Source organism: Dendropsophus ebraccatus, chromosome 4 (assembly GCF_027789765.1).
Source record: "Dendropsophus ebraccatus isolate aDenEbr1 chromosome 4, aDenEbr1.pat, whole genome shotgun sequence".
Classification (NCBI taxonomy): Eukaryota; Metazoa; Chordata; class Amphibia; order Anura; family Hylidae; genus Dendropsophus; species Dendropsophus ebraccatus.
This window is the reverse complement of record NC_091457.1, coordinates 170,739,713-170,754,161: the sequence shown is the minus strand read 5'-3', so window position 1 is coordinate 170,754,161 and position 14,449 is coordinate 170,739,713. Positions and strand designations below refer to the sequence as shown.

At 47.8% G+C, this 14,449-nt stretch overlaps 1 protein-coding gene across 1 annotated transcript in view; it reads left to right on the top strand.

Moving 5' to 3' along the window:
• Nucleotides 1-14,449, top strand: part of TLCD4 (TLC domain containing 4) — a 45,688-nt gene that overhangs the window by 29,981 nt on the left and 1,258 nt on the right. Inside the window, exons 5-6 of the mRNA XM_069967730.1 lie at nt 3,740-3,834; nt 12,910-12,983. Coding sequence (XP_069823831.1) covers nt 3,740-3,834; nt 12,910-12,983 — 169 coding nt within the window. The remainder of the gene's footprint in view (nt 1-3,739; nt 3,835-12,909; nt 12,984-14,449) is intronic.

Genomic DNA, 14,449 nt, shown 5'->3' with positions numbered 1-14,449 from the left:
GCCGGACCCCTGTCAGTGTGGTTTGGGTGGCATATTTACCCACCCCTCTATACAAACAGCTCAGCCTCACATTGCTTGGGCAGTGGCCTCCTCCTCCACCACCACTGATGTCAGATCCCTGTATACAGTATTATTCCTCCTCCACCACTGATGTCAGATCCCTGTATACAGTATTATTCCTCCTCCTCCACTGATGTCAGATCCCTGTATACAGTATTATTCCTCCTCCTCCAGCACCACTGATGTCAGATCCCTGTATACAGTATTATTCCTCCTCCTCCACTGATGTCAGATCCCTGTATACAGTATTATTCCTCCTCCTCCAGCACCACTGATGTCAGATCCCTGTATACAGTATTATTCCTCCTCCTCCACTGATGTCAGATCCCTGTATACAGTATTATTCCTCCTCCTCCACTGATGTCAGATCCCTGTATACAGTATTATTCCTCCTCGTCCTCCAGCACCACTAATGTCAGATCCCTGTATACAGTATTATTCCTCCTCCTCCAGCACTGATGTCAGATCCCTGTATACAGTATTATTCCTCCTCCTCCAGCACCACTGATGTCAGATCCCGGTATACAGTATTATTCCTCCTCCTCCAGCACCACTGATGTCAGATCCCGGTATACAGTATTACTCCTCCTCCAGCACCACTGATGTCAGATCCCGGTATACAGTATTATTCCTCCTCCACCACCACTGATGTCAGATCCCTGTATACAGTATTATTACTCCTCCTCCTCCTCCACCACCACTGATGTCAGATCCCGGTATACAGTATTATTCCTCCTCCTCCTCCAGCACCACTGATGTCAGATCCCTGTATACAGTATTATTCCTCCTCCTCCACCACTGATGTCAGATCCCTGTATACAGTATTATTCCTCCTCCTCCAGCACCACTGATGTCAGATCCCGGTATACAGTATTATTCCTCCTCCTCCAGCACCACTGATGTCAGATCCCGGTATACAGTATTACTCCTCCTCCAGCACCACTGATGTCAGATCCCGGTATACAGTATTATTCCTCCTCCACCACCACTGATGTCAGATCCCTGTATACAGTATTATTACTCCTCCTCCTCCTCCACCACCACTGATGTCAGATCCCGGTATACAGTATTATTCCTCCTCCTCCTCCAGCACCACTGATGTCAGATCCCTGTATACAGTATTATTCCTCCTCCTCCACTACCACTGATGTCAGATCCCTGTATACAGTATTATTCCTCCTCCTCCACTGATGTCAGATCCCTGTATACAGTATTATTCCTCCTCCTCCACTAATGTCAGATCCCTGTATACAGTATTATTCCTCCTCCTCCAGCACCACTGATGTCAGATCCCTGTATACAGTATTATTCCTCCTCCTCCACTGATGTCAGATCCCTGTATACAGTATTATTCCTCCTCGTCCTCCAGCACCACTGATGTCAGATCCCTGTATACAGTATTATTCCTCCTCCTCCAGCACCACTGATGTCAGATCCCGGTATACAGTATTATTCCTCCTCCTCCAGCACCACTGATGTCAGATCCCGGTATACAGTATTACTCCTCCTCCAGCACCACTGATGTCAGATCCCGGTATACAGTATTATTCCTCCTCCTCCTCCAGCACCACTGATGTCAGATCCCGGTATACAGTATTATTCCTCCTCCTCCTCCAGCACCACTGATGTCAGATCCCTGTATACAGTATAATTCCTCCTCCTCCAGCACCACTGATGTCAGATTCCTGTATACAGTATTATTACTCCTCCTCCACCACCACTGATGTCAGATCCCGGTATACAGTATTATTCCTCCTCCTCCTCCAGCACCACTGATGTCAGATCCCGGTATACAGTATTATTCCTCCTCCAGCACCACTGATGTCAGATCCCGGTATACAGTATTATTCCTCCTCCACCACCACTGATGTCAGATCCCTGTATACAGTATTATTCCTCCTCCTCCAGCACCACTGATGTCAGATCCCGGTATACAGTATTATTCCTCCTCCACCACTGATGTCAGATCCCTGTATACAGTATTATTCCTCCTCCTCCACCACCACTAATGTCAGATCCCTGTATACAGTATTATTCCTCCTCCAGCACCACTGATGTCAGATCCCTGTATACAGTATTATTCCTCCTCCACCACCACTGATGTCAGATCCCTGTATACAGTATTACTCCTCCTCCTCCAGCACCACTGATGTCAGATCCCTGTATACAGTATTATTCCTCCTCCTCCAGCACCACTGATGTCAGATCCCTGTATACAGTATTACTCCTCCTCCTCCAGCACCACTGATGTCAGATCCCTGTATACAGTATTATTCCTCCTCCTCCAGCACCACTGATGTCAGATCCCTGTATACAGTATTATTCCTCCTCCAGCACCACTGATGTCAGATCCCTGTATACAGTATTATTCCTCCTCCTCCACCACCACTGATGTCAGATCCCTGTATACAGTATTATTCCTCCTCCTCCAGCACCACTGATGTCAGATCCCTGTATACAGTATTATTCCTCCTCCAGCACCACTGATGTCAGATCCCTGTATACAGTATTATTAATCCTCCACCACTGATGTCAGATCCCTGTATACAGTATTATTCCTCATCCTTCATCACCACTGATGTCAGATCCCTGTATACAGTATAACTTCTTCTCCTCCTCCTCCTCCTCCAGCACCACTGATGTCAGATCCCTGTATACAGTATTATTCCTCCTCCTCCAGCACCACTGATGTCAGATCCCTGTATACAGTATTACTCCTCCTCCTCCTCCTCCAGCACCACTGATGTCAGATCCCTATATACAGTATAATTCCCTCTCCACCACTGATGTCAGATTCCTGTATACAGTATTATTCCTCCTTCTCCACTGATGTCAGATCCCTGTATACAGTATTATTCCTCCTCCTCCACCACTGATGTCAGATCCCTGTATACAGTATTATTCCTCCTCCACCACTGATGTCAGATCCCTGTATATGATGTTACTCCATCCTGATGTCAGATCCCTGTATATGATGTTACTCCATCCTGATGTCAGATCCCTGTATATGATGTTACTCCATCCTGATGTCAGATCCCTGTATATGATGTTACTCCATCCTGATGTCAGATCCCAGTATATGATGTTACTCCATCCTGATGTCAGATCCCAGTATATGATGTTACTCCATCCTGATGTCAGATCCCTGTATATGATGTTACTCCATCCTGATGTCAGATCCCTGTATATGATGTTACTCCATCCTGATGTCAGATCCCAGTATATGATGTTACTCCATCCTGATGTCAGATCCCAGTATATGATGTTACTCTATCCTGATGTCAGATCCCTGTATACAGTATTATTCCTCCTCCACCACTGATGTCAGATCTCTGTATATGATGTTACTCCATCCTGATGTCAGATCCCTGTATATGATGTTACTCCATCCTGATGTCAGATCCCTGTATATGATGTTACTCCATCCTGATGTCAGATCCCTGTATATGATGTTACTCCATCCTGATGTCAGATCCCAGTATATGATGTTACTCCATCCTGATGTCAGATCCCTGTATATGATGTTACTCCATCCTGATGTCAGATCCCTGTATATGATGTTACTCCATCCTGATGTCAGATCCCTGTATATGATGTTACTCCATCCTGATGTCCGTGGATACTCCATCCTGATGTCTGTGGATACTCCACTGGTGCTGATTGTGGTTTTCTCTTGCAGACTTGTTGCTGATTCTCTGCTACTGGAAGGCGATTGGTGACAAGTATTTTGTGACGCACCATGTGGCAGCGCTCTATGCTTACTACTATGTACTGGTGAGTGCCATATTGCCTTATACTGCCGTAATACACGCAGACAAGTTGGAACAATTGGCCACAGATGAACTTTGGAGGCACAATGACCTAATCTGCAGGAGATCAGCGTTACTAAGAGGCGATAACGCCGCATAATCACCATAATCCAGTTACTCCATTACAGGATTACAGGAAATCCCGGCTCTCCAGAGTTTGGATCTCGGCTTCATAGTGGAATTATACTTATTCCTAAATTTGAATAAAAAACCTCAGATTTGGAGCCATTGTCCCTTCAGCTGATTCCTGGTCAATGTGTTTGGCAGCCGGCACGTGCCCTCTGTCCTCCGACTGCCCGCTCGCCCCAGCCGTGAATGGGACAGACATTCCTGTTGGTGCCTGCTGGCCAGGAGGGGGCGCTGCGTGTACTCTATCAACTCTGTGTGTGCATGGAATGAGAAAAGCTTCTGTCCGTCTTCTGCGCTGTAACATCTTCCAGCTCCGTCTGCATGATGAGAGTGGAGTGACGAGAGATATCAATGCATGGCATGCTCGCTTCTAAGGTCCTGGAAGGTTCTGTTAAATATCCATGGGCATGTGCTAGTCATAGATATACGTAGTGCCAGGCTCTCATGTACTGTGCAGCTAGTCATAGATATACATAGTGCCAGGCTCTCATGTACTGTGCAGCTAGTCATAGATATACATAGTGCCAGGCTCTCATGTACTGTGCAGCTAGTCATAGATATACATAGTGCCAGGCTCTCATGTACTGTGCAGCTAGTCATAGATATACATAGTGCCAGGCTCTCATGTACTGTGCAGCTAGTCATAGATATATGTAGTGCCAGGCTCTCATGTACTGTGCAGCTAGTCATAGATATACATAGTGCCAGGCTCTCATGTACTGTGCAGCTAGTCATAGATATACATAGTGCCAGGCTCTCATGTACTGTGCAGCTAGTCATAGATATACATAGTGCCAGGCTCTCATGTACTGTGCAGCTAGTCATAGATATACATAGTGCCAGGCTCTCATGTACTGTGCAGCTAGTCATAGATATACATAGTGCCAGGCTCTCATGTACTGTGCAGCTAGTCATAGATATACATAGTGCCAGGCTCTCATGTACTGTGCAGCTAGTCATAGATATACATAGTGCCAGGCTCTCATGTACTGTGCAGCTAGTCATAGATATATGTAGTGCCAGGCTCTCATGTACTGTGCAGCTAGTCATAGATATACATAGTGCCAGGCTCTCATGTACTGTGCAGCTAGTCATAGATATACATAGTGCCAGGCTCTCATGTACTGTGCAGCTAGTCATAGATATACATAGTGCCAGGCTCTCATGTACTGTGCAGCTAGTCATAGGTATACATAGTGCCAGGCTCTCATGTACTGTGCAGCTAGTCATAGATATACATAGTGCCAGGCTCTCATGTACTGTGCAGCTAGTCATAGATATACATAGTGCCAGGCTCTCATGTACTGTGCAGCTAGTCATAGATATATGTGGTGCCAGGCTCTCATGTACTGTGCAGCTAGTCATAGATATACGTAGTGCCAGGCTCTCATGTACTGTGCAGCTAGTCATAGATATACATAGTGCCAGGCTCTCATCTACTGTGCAGCTAGTCATAGATATACATAGTGCCAGGCTCTCATGTACTGTGCAGCTAGTCATAGGTATACGTAGTGCCAGGCTCTCATGTACTGTGCAGCTAGTCATAGGTATACGTAGTGCCAGGCTCTCATGTACTGTGCAGCTAGTCATAGATATACATAGTGCCAGGCTCTCATGTACTGTGCAGCTAGTCATAGATATACGTAGTGCCAGGCTCTCATGTACTGTGCAGCTAGTCATAGGTATACGTAGTGCCAGGCTCTCATGTACTGTGCAGCTAGTCATAGATATACATAGTGCCAGGCTCTCATGTACTGTGCAGCTAGTCATAGATATACATAGTGCCAGGCTCTCATGTACTGTGCAGCTAGTCATAGGTATACGTAGTGCCAGGCTCTCATGTACTGTGCAGCTAGTCATAGATATACGTAGTGCCAGGCTCTCATCTACTGTGCAGCTAGTCATAGATATACATAGTGCCAGGCTCTCATGTACTGTGCAGCTAGTCATAGGTATACGTAGTGCCAGGCTCTCATGTACTGTGCAGCTAGTCATAGGTATACGTAGTGCCAGGCTCTCATGTACTGTGCAGCTAGTCATAGATATACATAGTGCCAGGCTCTCATGTACTGTGCAGCTAGTCATAGATATACATAGTGCCAGGCTCTCATGTACTGTGCAGCTAGTCATAGATATACATAGTGCCAGGCTCTCATGTACTGTGCAGCTAGTCATAGATATATGTAGTGCCAGGCTCTCATGTACTGTGCAGCTAGTCATAGGTATACATAGTGCCAGGCTCTCATGTACTGTGCAGCTAGTCATAGATATACATAGTGCCAGGCTCTCATGTACTGTGCAGCTAGTCATAGATATACATAGTGCCAGGCTCTCATGTACTGTGCAGCTAGTCATAGATATACATAGTGCCAGGCTCTCATGTACTGTGCAGCTAGTCATAGATATATGTAGTGCCAGGCTCTCATGTACTGTGCAGCTAGTCATAGATATACATAGTGCCAGGCTCTCATGTACTGTGCAGCTAGTCATAGATATACATAGTGCCAGGCTCTCATGTACTGTGCAGCTAGTCATAGATATACGTAGTGCCAGGCTCTCATGTACTGTGCAGCTAGTCATAGGTATACGTAGTGCCAGGCTCTCATGTACTGTGCAGCTAGTCATAGATATACATAGTGCCAGGCTCTCATGTACTGTGCAGCTAGTCATAGATATACATAGTGCCAGGCTCTCATGTACTGTGCAGCTAGTCATAGGTATACGTAGTGCCAGGCTCTCATGTACTGTGCAGCTAGTCATAGATATACATAGTGCCAGGCTCTCATCTACTGTGCAGCTAGTCATAGATATACATAGTGCCAGGCTCTCATGTACTGTGCAGCTAGTCATAGATATACATAGTGCCAGGCTCTCATGTACTGTGCAGCTAGTCATAGATATACATAGTGCCAGGCTCTCTGTGCAGCTAGTCATAGGTATACGTAGTGCCAGGCTCTCATGTACTGTGCAGCTAGTCATAGATATACATAGTGCCAGGCTCTCATGTACTGTGCAGCTAGTCATAGATATACATAGTGCCAGGCTCTCATCTACTGTGCAGCTAGTCATAGATATACATAGTGCCAGGCTCTCATCTACTGTGCAGCTAGTCATAGATATACATAGTGCCAGGCTCTCATGTACTGTGCAGCTAGTCATAGATATACATAGTGCCAGGCTCTCATGTACTGTGCAGCTAGTCATAGATATATGTGGTGCCAGGCTCTCATGTACTGTGCAGCTAGTCATAGATATACATAGTGCCAGGCTCTCATGTACTGTGCAGCTAGTCATAGATATACATAGTGCCAGGCTCTCATGTACTGTGCAGCTAGTCATAGATATACATAGTGCCAGGCTCTCATGTACTGTGCAGTTAGTCATAGATATATGTGGTGCTAGGCTCTCATGTACTGTGTGCACCGACATCTCTCCTTCTGCTGTCAAAGGACAAGGACCCCAGTTATATGAAAGTTAGGACTCCTGCCCCTATATACTGTGATGTATAGCATACACTACGTTCAGTATAGTGCTTGGCCTGGTCATTGTCCTGTATGAGGTAAAGTCGGAACTCCTGCCCCTATATACTGTGATGTATAGCGTACACCGCGTTCAGCATACCTCCCAACTTTTGCAAAGAGGGACATGTGCACCGCGGTCAATGCCCCCATATAGTGCCCCACATAGTAGCCAATGCCCCAATATAGTGCCCCACATAGTAGCCTATGCCCCCATATAGTGCCCCACATAGTATCCAATGCCCCCATATAGTGCCCCACATAGTAGCCAATGCCCCAATATAGTGCCCCACATAGTAGCCTATGCCCCCATATAGTGCCCCACATAGTAGCCAATCCCCATATAGTGCCCCACATAGTAGCCAATCCCCATATAGTGCCCCACATAGTAGCCAATCCCCCATATAGTGCCCACATAGTAGCCAATTCCCCCATATAGTGCCCCACATAGTAGCCAACGCCCCCATATAGTGCCCCACATAGTAGCCAATGCCCCCATATAGTGCCCTACATAGTAGCCAATGTCCCCATATAGTGCCCCACATAGTAGCCAATTCCCATATAGTGCCCCACATAGTATCCAATCCCCCATATAGTGCCCCACATAGTAGCCAATCCCCCATATAGTGCCCCACATAGTAGCCAATCCCCATATAGTGCCCCACATAGTATCCAATCCCCCATATAGTGCCCCACATAGTAGCCAATGCCCCATATAGTGCCCCACATAGTAGCCAATCCCTCCATATAGTGCCCCACATAGTAGCCAATCCTCATATAGTGCCCCACATAGTATCCAATCCCCCATATAGTGCCCCACATAGTAGCCAATGCCCCATATAGTGCCCCACATAGTAGCCAATGCCCCCATATAGTGCCCCACATAGTAGCCTATGCCCCCATATAGTGCCCCACATAGTAGCCAATGCCCCATATAGTGCCCCACATAGTAGCCAATCCCCCCATATAGTGCCCCACATAGTATCCAATCCCCCATATAGTGCCCACATAGTAGCCAATCCCCCATATAGCACCCCACATAGTAGCCAATCCCCATATAGTGCCCACATAGTAGCCAATCCCCCCATATAGTGCCCACATAGTAGCCAATGCCCCATATAGTGCCCCACATAGTAGCCAATGCCCCCATATAAGCCCCACATAGTAGCCAATCCTCCATATAGTGCCCACATAGTAGTCAATCCCCCATATAGTGCCCCACATAGTAGCCAATCCCCATATAGTGCCCCACATAGTAGCCAATCCTCCCCTTTGTGTGGCCCGACCAGAAAAACAATAAACCAATAACTCACCTGTCCGCCGGTCCCAGCAGCTCCTCTCCCGGCAGAGCGCGCACTCCCGTCATCCTCCGGGGCGGGCAGCAGGGTACAGAGACACTGACTGTACTGGAAGTGATTCATGATAGAGGCTGCAGGTCACTTCCGGCACAGTCAGTGTCTGTATACCCCGCTGCCCACCCCGGAGGATGACGGGAGTGCGCGCTCTGCCGGGAGAGGAGCTGCTGGGACCGGCGGACAGGTGAGTTATTGGTTTATTGCTTTTTTTCGGTGGGGCCACATATAATGCGGGACACTGGGTGCCGTTCCGGGACCGCGGGACAGCACCCCGAAAACGGGACTGTGCCGCGGAACCCGGGACAGTTGGGAGGTATGTGTTCAGTATAGTGCTTGGCCTGGTCATTGTCCTGTATGAGGTAAAGTCGGGACTCCTGCCCCTATATACTGTGATGTATAGCGTACACCATGTTCAGTATAGTGCTTGGCGTGGTTCATGTCCTGTATGAGGTAAAGTCGGGACTCCTGCCCCTATATACTGTGATGTATAGCGTACACCGTGTTCAGTATAGTGCTTGGCGTGGTCCATGTCCTGTATGAGGTAAAGTCGGGACTCCTGCCCCTATATACTGTGATGTATAGCGTACACTGCGTTCAGTATAGTGCTTGGCGTGTTCCATGTCCTGTATGAGGTTAAGTCGGGACTCCTGCCCCTATATACTGTGTATAGCGTACACCATGTTCAGTATAGTGCTTGGCCTGGTCCATGTCCTGTATGAGGTAAAGTCGGGACTCCTGCCCCTATATACTGTGATGTATAGCGTACACTGCGTTCAGTATAGTGCTTGGCCTGGTCCATGTCCTGTATGAGGTAAAGTCGGGACTCCTGCCCCTATATACTGTGATGTATAGCGTACACTGCGTTCAGTATAGTGCTTGGCCTGGTCATTGTCCTGTATGAGGTAAAGTCGGGACTCCTGCCCCTATATACTGTGATGTATAGCATACACCGCGTTCAGTATAGTGCTTGGGGTGGTCCATGTCCTGTATGAGGTAAAGTCGGGACTCTTGCCCCTATATACTGTGATGTATAGCGTACACCGCGTTCAGTATAGCGCTTGGCCTGGTCCATGTCCTGTGGTGAGCAGCGGTCACAATGTATGGACACTCATCTAGTCTGGGCTGCTGAGATGCTCCAGGTGGGTGAGAGTTGCAGTGCGCTGCAGTGCCAGGACGTTGTGCCACCACGCACGCGTTGCCGACCACTTCCGTTGAATCTTGTCGGACTTTAGAAGGAGAGTTCTACTATAGTCACATAATCCTGCGCAGAACCTTGTCTCTTATCTGGGAGTGATGAGTGGAGAGCCTGAATGCATGGATGGAAGTCTCCACGTCTACTAACCCTGACTACTCTCCGCGCTCTAACCTCTCTGCACTGCCATACGCCATCAACCACCAGTCACTGACTTGTCTGTCTGTAGTGCTTGTAGTATAAGCCAGACTGCCCTGTGATATGGATTCTCCAGTATGTACGAGTACCGGTATAAGGACTGCTTCGCACTGCTGCGTTGAAGTCACCTCTTGCCTTCTAGGTTTCTGATTGCTTGTGGATCACACTCAGTGTAGCGTAGAAATCATCAACATGTCCGCCACCATGATGTGCTACCTGGGTAAGAACCATAGCGGTTATGCTTACTGACTAGCTGGAAAGCCTGTCAGGAAACTACAACTCTCAGCATGCCTTGCAATCTGTTAGGACGCTCTGGGTGTAGTAGTTTCCTAACAGCTGAAGTTGTTGCAGGTCGACTACCACGACCACTGACTAACACAGAGTAAGTAGCCTGAAACATTTGTCCACTAAAATGTATTACTGCCTAGAACGTGAGGACGGCCATCTTAGTGGCCTGCAGCCAGGCTGTCCCTTTATATGTACTTGCTGAGGACATGACAATAGTGACAGCAATGCTGTCCAGAGGTTCCTCTACATATGGCGGCTGAGCAGGATATCCCCTCTGATATGGCCGTTTCTATGTGGGGGTAGTAATGGCTTTTTAGTGGATTTGGTTTGTTCATTTTGTCTCTGACACGTCTTGTTTGTCACATTCTCCATTTTCCCTTTCCATGAACGTTGTCTGTATCATTGTGTGTCATGGAGCCATTGTGTGAGGTACGCCTGTGCCAGGGATGCCCCGGGATGACCAAAACCCATGCTGACAAATAACTTCTATTTCCTCTAGTTGTGAGACTTCCCTGAGCGGTCCTAACACCGGGGCCACACACCTCACTATACACCATCGTTGAGGTACTCCACAGTCACTGACGGCTCTCGCTCTCCACCACATAGGCCTCACATCTGCTGTGCCAGTACCTGATATCTGATTACATCTGGCTGCAGGCATTCAGCATATACCTTCATATATATAGAGGGGATAAAGGGATAACACCCACTACACTGTATGGACAGAACAATTCACGTAGAATTCCATCTATACACGGCTGGTGTTCTGCAGACTGGACCTGGGAGCTCCCAGCATTGTGATTAATGATGATGTCGGGAGCCCTTAAACAGTTGCCCAGCACTGGTTGCCTTCTACTTGCTAGTGTCAGTGCAGCGCTCCGCCTTCATGCTGGAGGTGGTGGGACTCCAATAACTTCCTTGGCTACTTACTGTTTCTCTTACCCCGTCAGATCACTTACTCACTCTCCTTGTCCATTCAGGACGAGGGCAGTAAAGGTGGCCATACACCTTCGATCATCCGGCCATCAGTTATCTCTCCCATCCGCCCCCCATCCTCCCCATACACAGCAATGTTCAGCAGGGTCGAGCGTTCCTCTGTTTTCTATGTGAAGGAGAGGAGTAAGACACAGCAAGACTGCTTTGGCTGCAGTTTATCTCTCCATGAACTAATGGGTCGGGCAGTGATTTTCTTCCATGTCCAACCCCTATTTTCACTGACATTACCTTAACATTGCACCTTGAGCCAGTAGTGGTGTCTTGAGAGTCTCTGCTTTGCCTCCAGCTTGTCGGGTGACGGCTGCCCTTACATCTTGCTGTCAGCACCTTTCAGGCCTTCTCTTGCAGTAGTTGCATTCTGGTTGTCACACAGCAGGATCCTCAGGTTCATTCAGGTGCCAAACTCTTGCTATTTATGGCCACCATGGGATGTGTAGAAAAGTGCAGTGACCTATGGCTTTCTATACAACATTACAGAAAACACCAACATATACCAAAGAGAAACTCTTGGCATCTGTCAGGTGACTAAGGGCATGTGGGTATGAGCAACGCCTGACTCAGCATCCATGATAGTTTCCTATGACTTTAATTGAATTTAGTTTTACAGAGAAAATGTCTGAAACATGATAAAAAGTTTTGCCCAGAGCAAGCAAGCAACCTATGGAAATATTAAAGGCGGAATGTAATTGTTGCTCCCTGTGCCACCTTTTATGTGACAGTCATGATGAGTGGAAATGGTTTTTGGTAGCGATGGAAGAGCCACAGGGTAAGTTCTTATTGTGGGACTGGGAAAGGTAAGGTTGTGCGCCAATGTCCAACATGCCAGGTTGAGAGCCGCCATCTTGTATTACCCTGTATACACTAGGATGGCCCGTGAACCACTCATGGTGTGCAATATGTGAATGTGTATAAAGATTTGGCCCTTATCCATGTGCTCTGCCGATTCTGTACTGTATACACAGCAGCCTCCATGGATCTAGTTGTTACTGCTTCAGAATCTCCTTTCTCTTGTTACTATGAAGGTGGTCTCTGGCTGTGCAATACGTACGCTCAGTATAGGCCCTTAATAATAGATCTTCGGGGGTCCTGGCGCTGTTTAGCAGTTTGTAGGGGCTATGCTGCTGGTGCGAGTACTGCTGCCTCTTTACTCTTTGTGGCGGCTCGTCCTTGCAATCACTGTACTATTTGTAGTGGTGTAAGGCATTATGGGATTGTCCCTTTCAATGAAACATGAAAAAGGTGCTGTGCCTGTCCTAGCCCCACCAATCTCATATCCATGGCTTATCCTGGGAATGGCTGGATAACCAATCTAACATGACAAATGATCACAACAGATGTTTTTACCTCTTTGCTTCATTTTCCAGGGTGAAGGCATGTTGCCATATTTTGGCAATTTCCGTCTTTTAGCTGAATTCTCTACACCTTTTGTCAATCAACGGTAGGTCAAAACCTTTTTGTGTTATACTATGTGTATACTGACTCTGACTCCTGTCTGTGCGTGAGCTGAGGGCAGGATCTTATTCCTTCCTGATCCTACTGGACAGAATCGGCTCCTGTGCTTGGCTCCATATGTGCACCATTCCACAAAAGCAAGATTCAGCCTTTAACATGTGCCCTTAAAGAAGCATTCGGGGAAAAATGTCCTGCCCTGTTGGTAATGCAGATTGTAGGTTAGAAGCTCCATTCCAATCCTCTTGTTAGGACCCTAATACACGAGGCAATGTATTATAAGGCATATTATAAGCAATTACCCCAACATAAGATGTCAGCCGAATGCTTGGTTGCCAGCAGCTATGGGCCCCTCCACAGGAGTGATAATTGGCCAAATCAGCTCCATTCGGCCAATTATTGTTCGGTGGAATAGAGAGAACGATCAGCCGATGATCGTGTCATCGGCTGATTGTTCATTTAGGGCCAGACCTAAAATCATCGGTCCCCCACCGCGCATTGCTACGGTGGAATAGCGGTGCGCGGCGGGTGACCGACTATTTGAGAAGCACCATACTTTACCTGTCCGGGCTTCTCCTCCACTGCGTCTTTCTCCCCGGGTCCCACTCGCAGCATCAGCAGCTCCGGAGCGGCCTGACTGAGCTGTCAGACCCCTCAGCCAATCACAGGCCGGGACCGCCGCGGCCAGTGATTGGCTGAGTGGTCTGACAGCTCAGGCCGCACCGAAGCTGCTGCAGCGCTGGACCCAGGGAGGAAGACGGAGCGCAGGAGAAGCCTGGACAGGTAATGTATTGCTGCAAGGACATCGGTAACAATGTCCCTGCAGCTCTCGCTTAACGATCATCAGGGCCGTGGAATAGGCCCAGTAAACGAGCGGCGATCTATCAGATCGGCGCTCGTTTACATTGTTGCTCGGCCCGTGGAATAGGGCCCTATGTCTCACAATCCAGCCCATACACTTGCACATTTGGTTCAGCTGAGCATTCAAGTATTGTGACTAGAGAAGGGTAATCTGGTGTCAGACCCCCCCAGACTCTGACTCCTTTTTCTCCCCTCTAGATTGTTCGGTCTCCCACTCCAAACTTTCTGTCCTCTCCAGATTCCCCTTTCAGACTTCTCTGTTCTCCTCCAGTCATCTTTATTCCCTCCTCCAGGCTCCTCTGTTCCTTACAGACGCTTCTGTTGGAAACCTATCTCCTCAAAAAGAATTAGGCAGTTCAAATCCAACATGCCTGACCCATCTCTCCTCTACCATCTGCCATCGAGGAAAAGTTGGGAGGCTGCCATGCACATTACATGAAATCAACAGGTTCAGCTAATGTGTATGGCCAGATTAACAGAAGGCGCTGAAAGAAACTCCTAGTTCAGTGATGCAACCGCCATAAGACAAGGCTGCTATTTCTAATCTACATTGCTATTAGGGCAGAAGATAATGTTTTTCATGGAGCGCTTCTT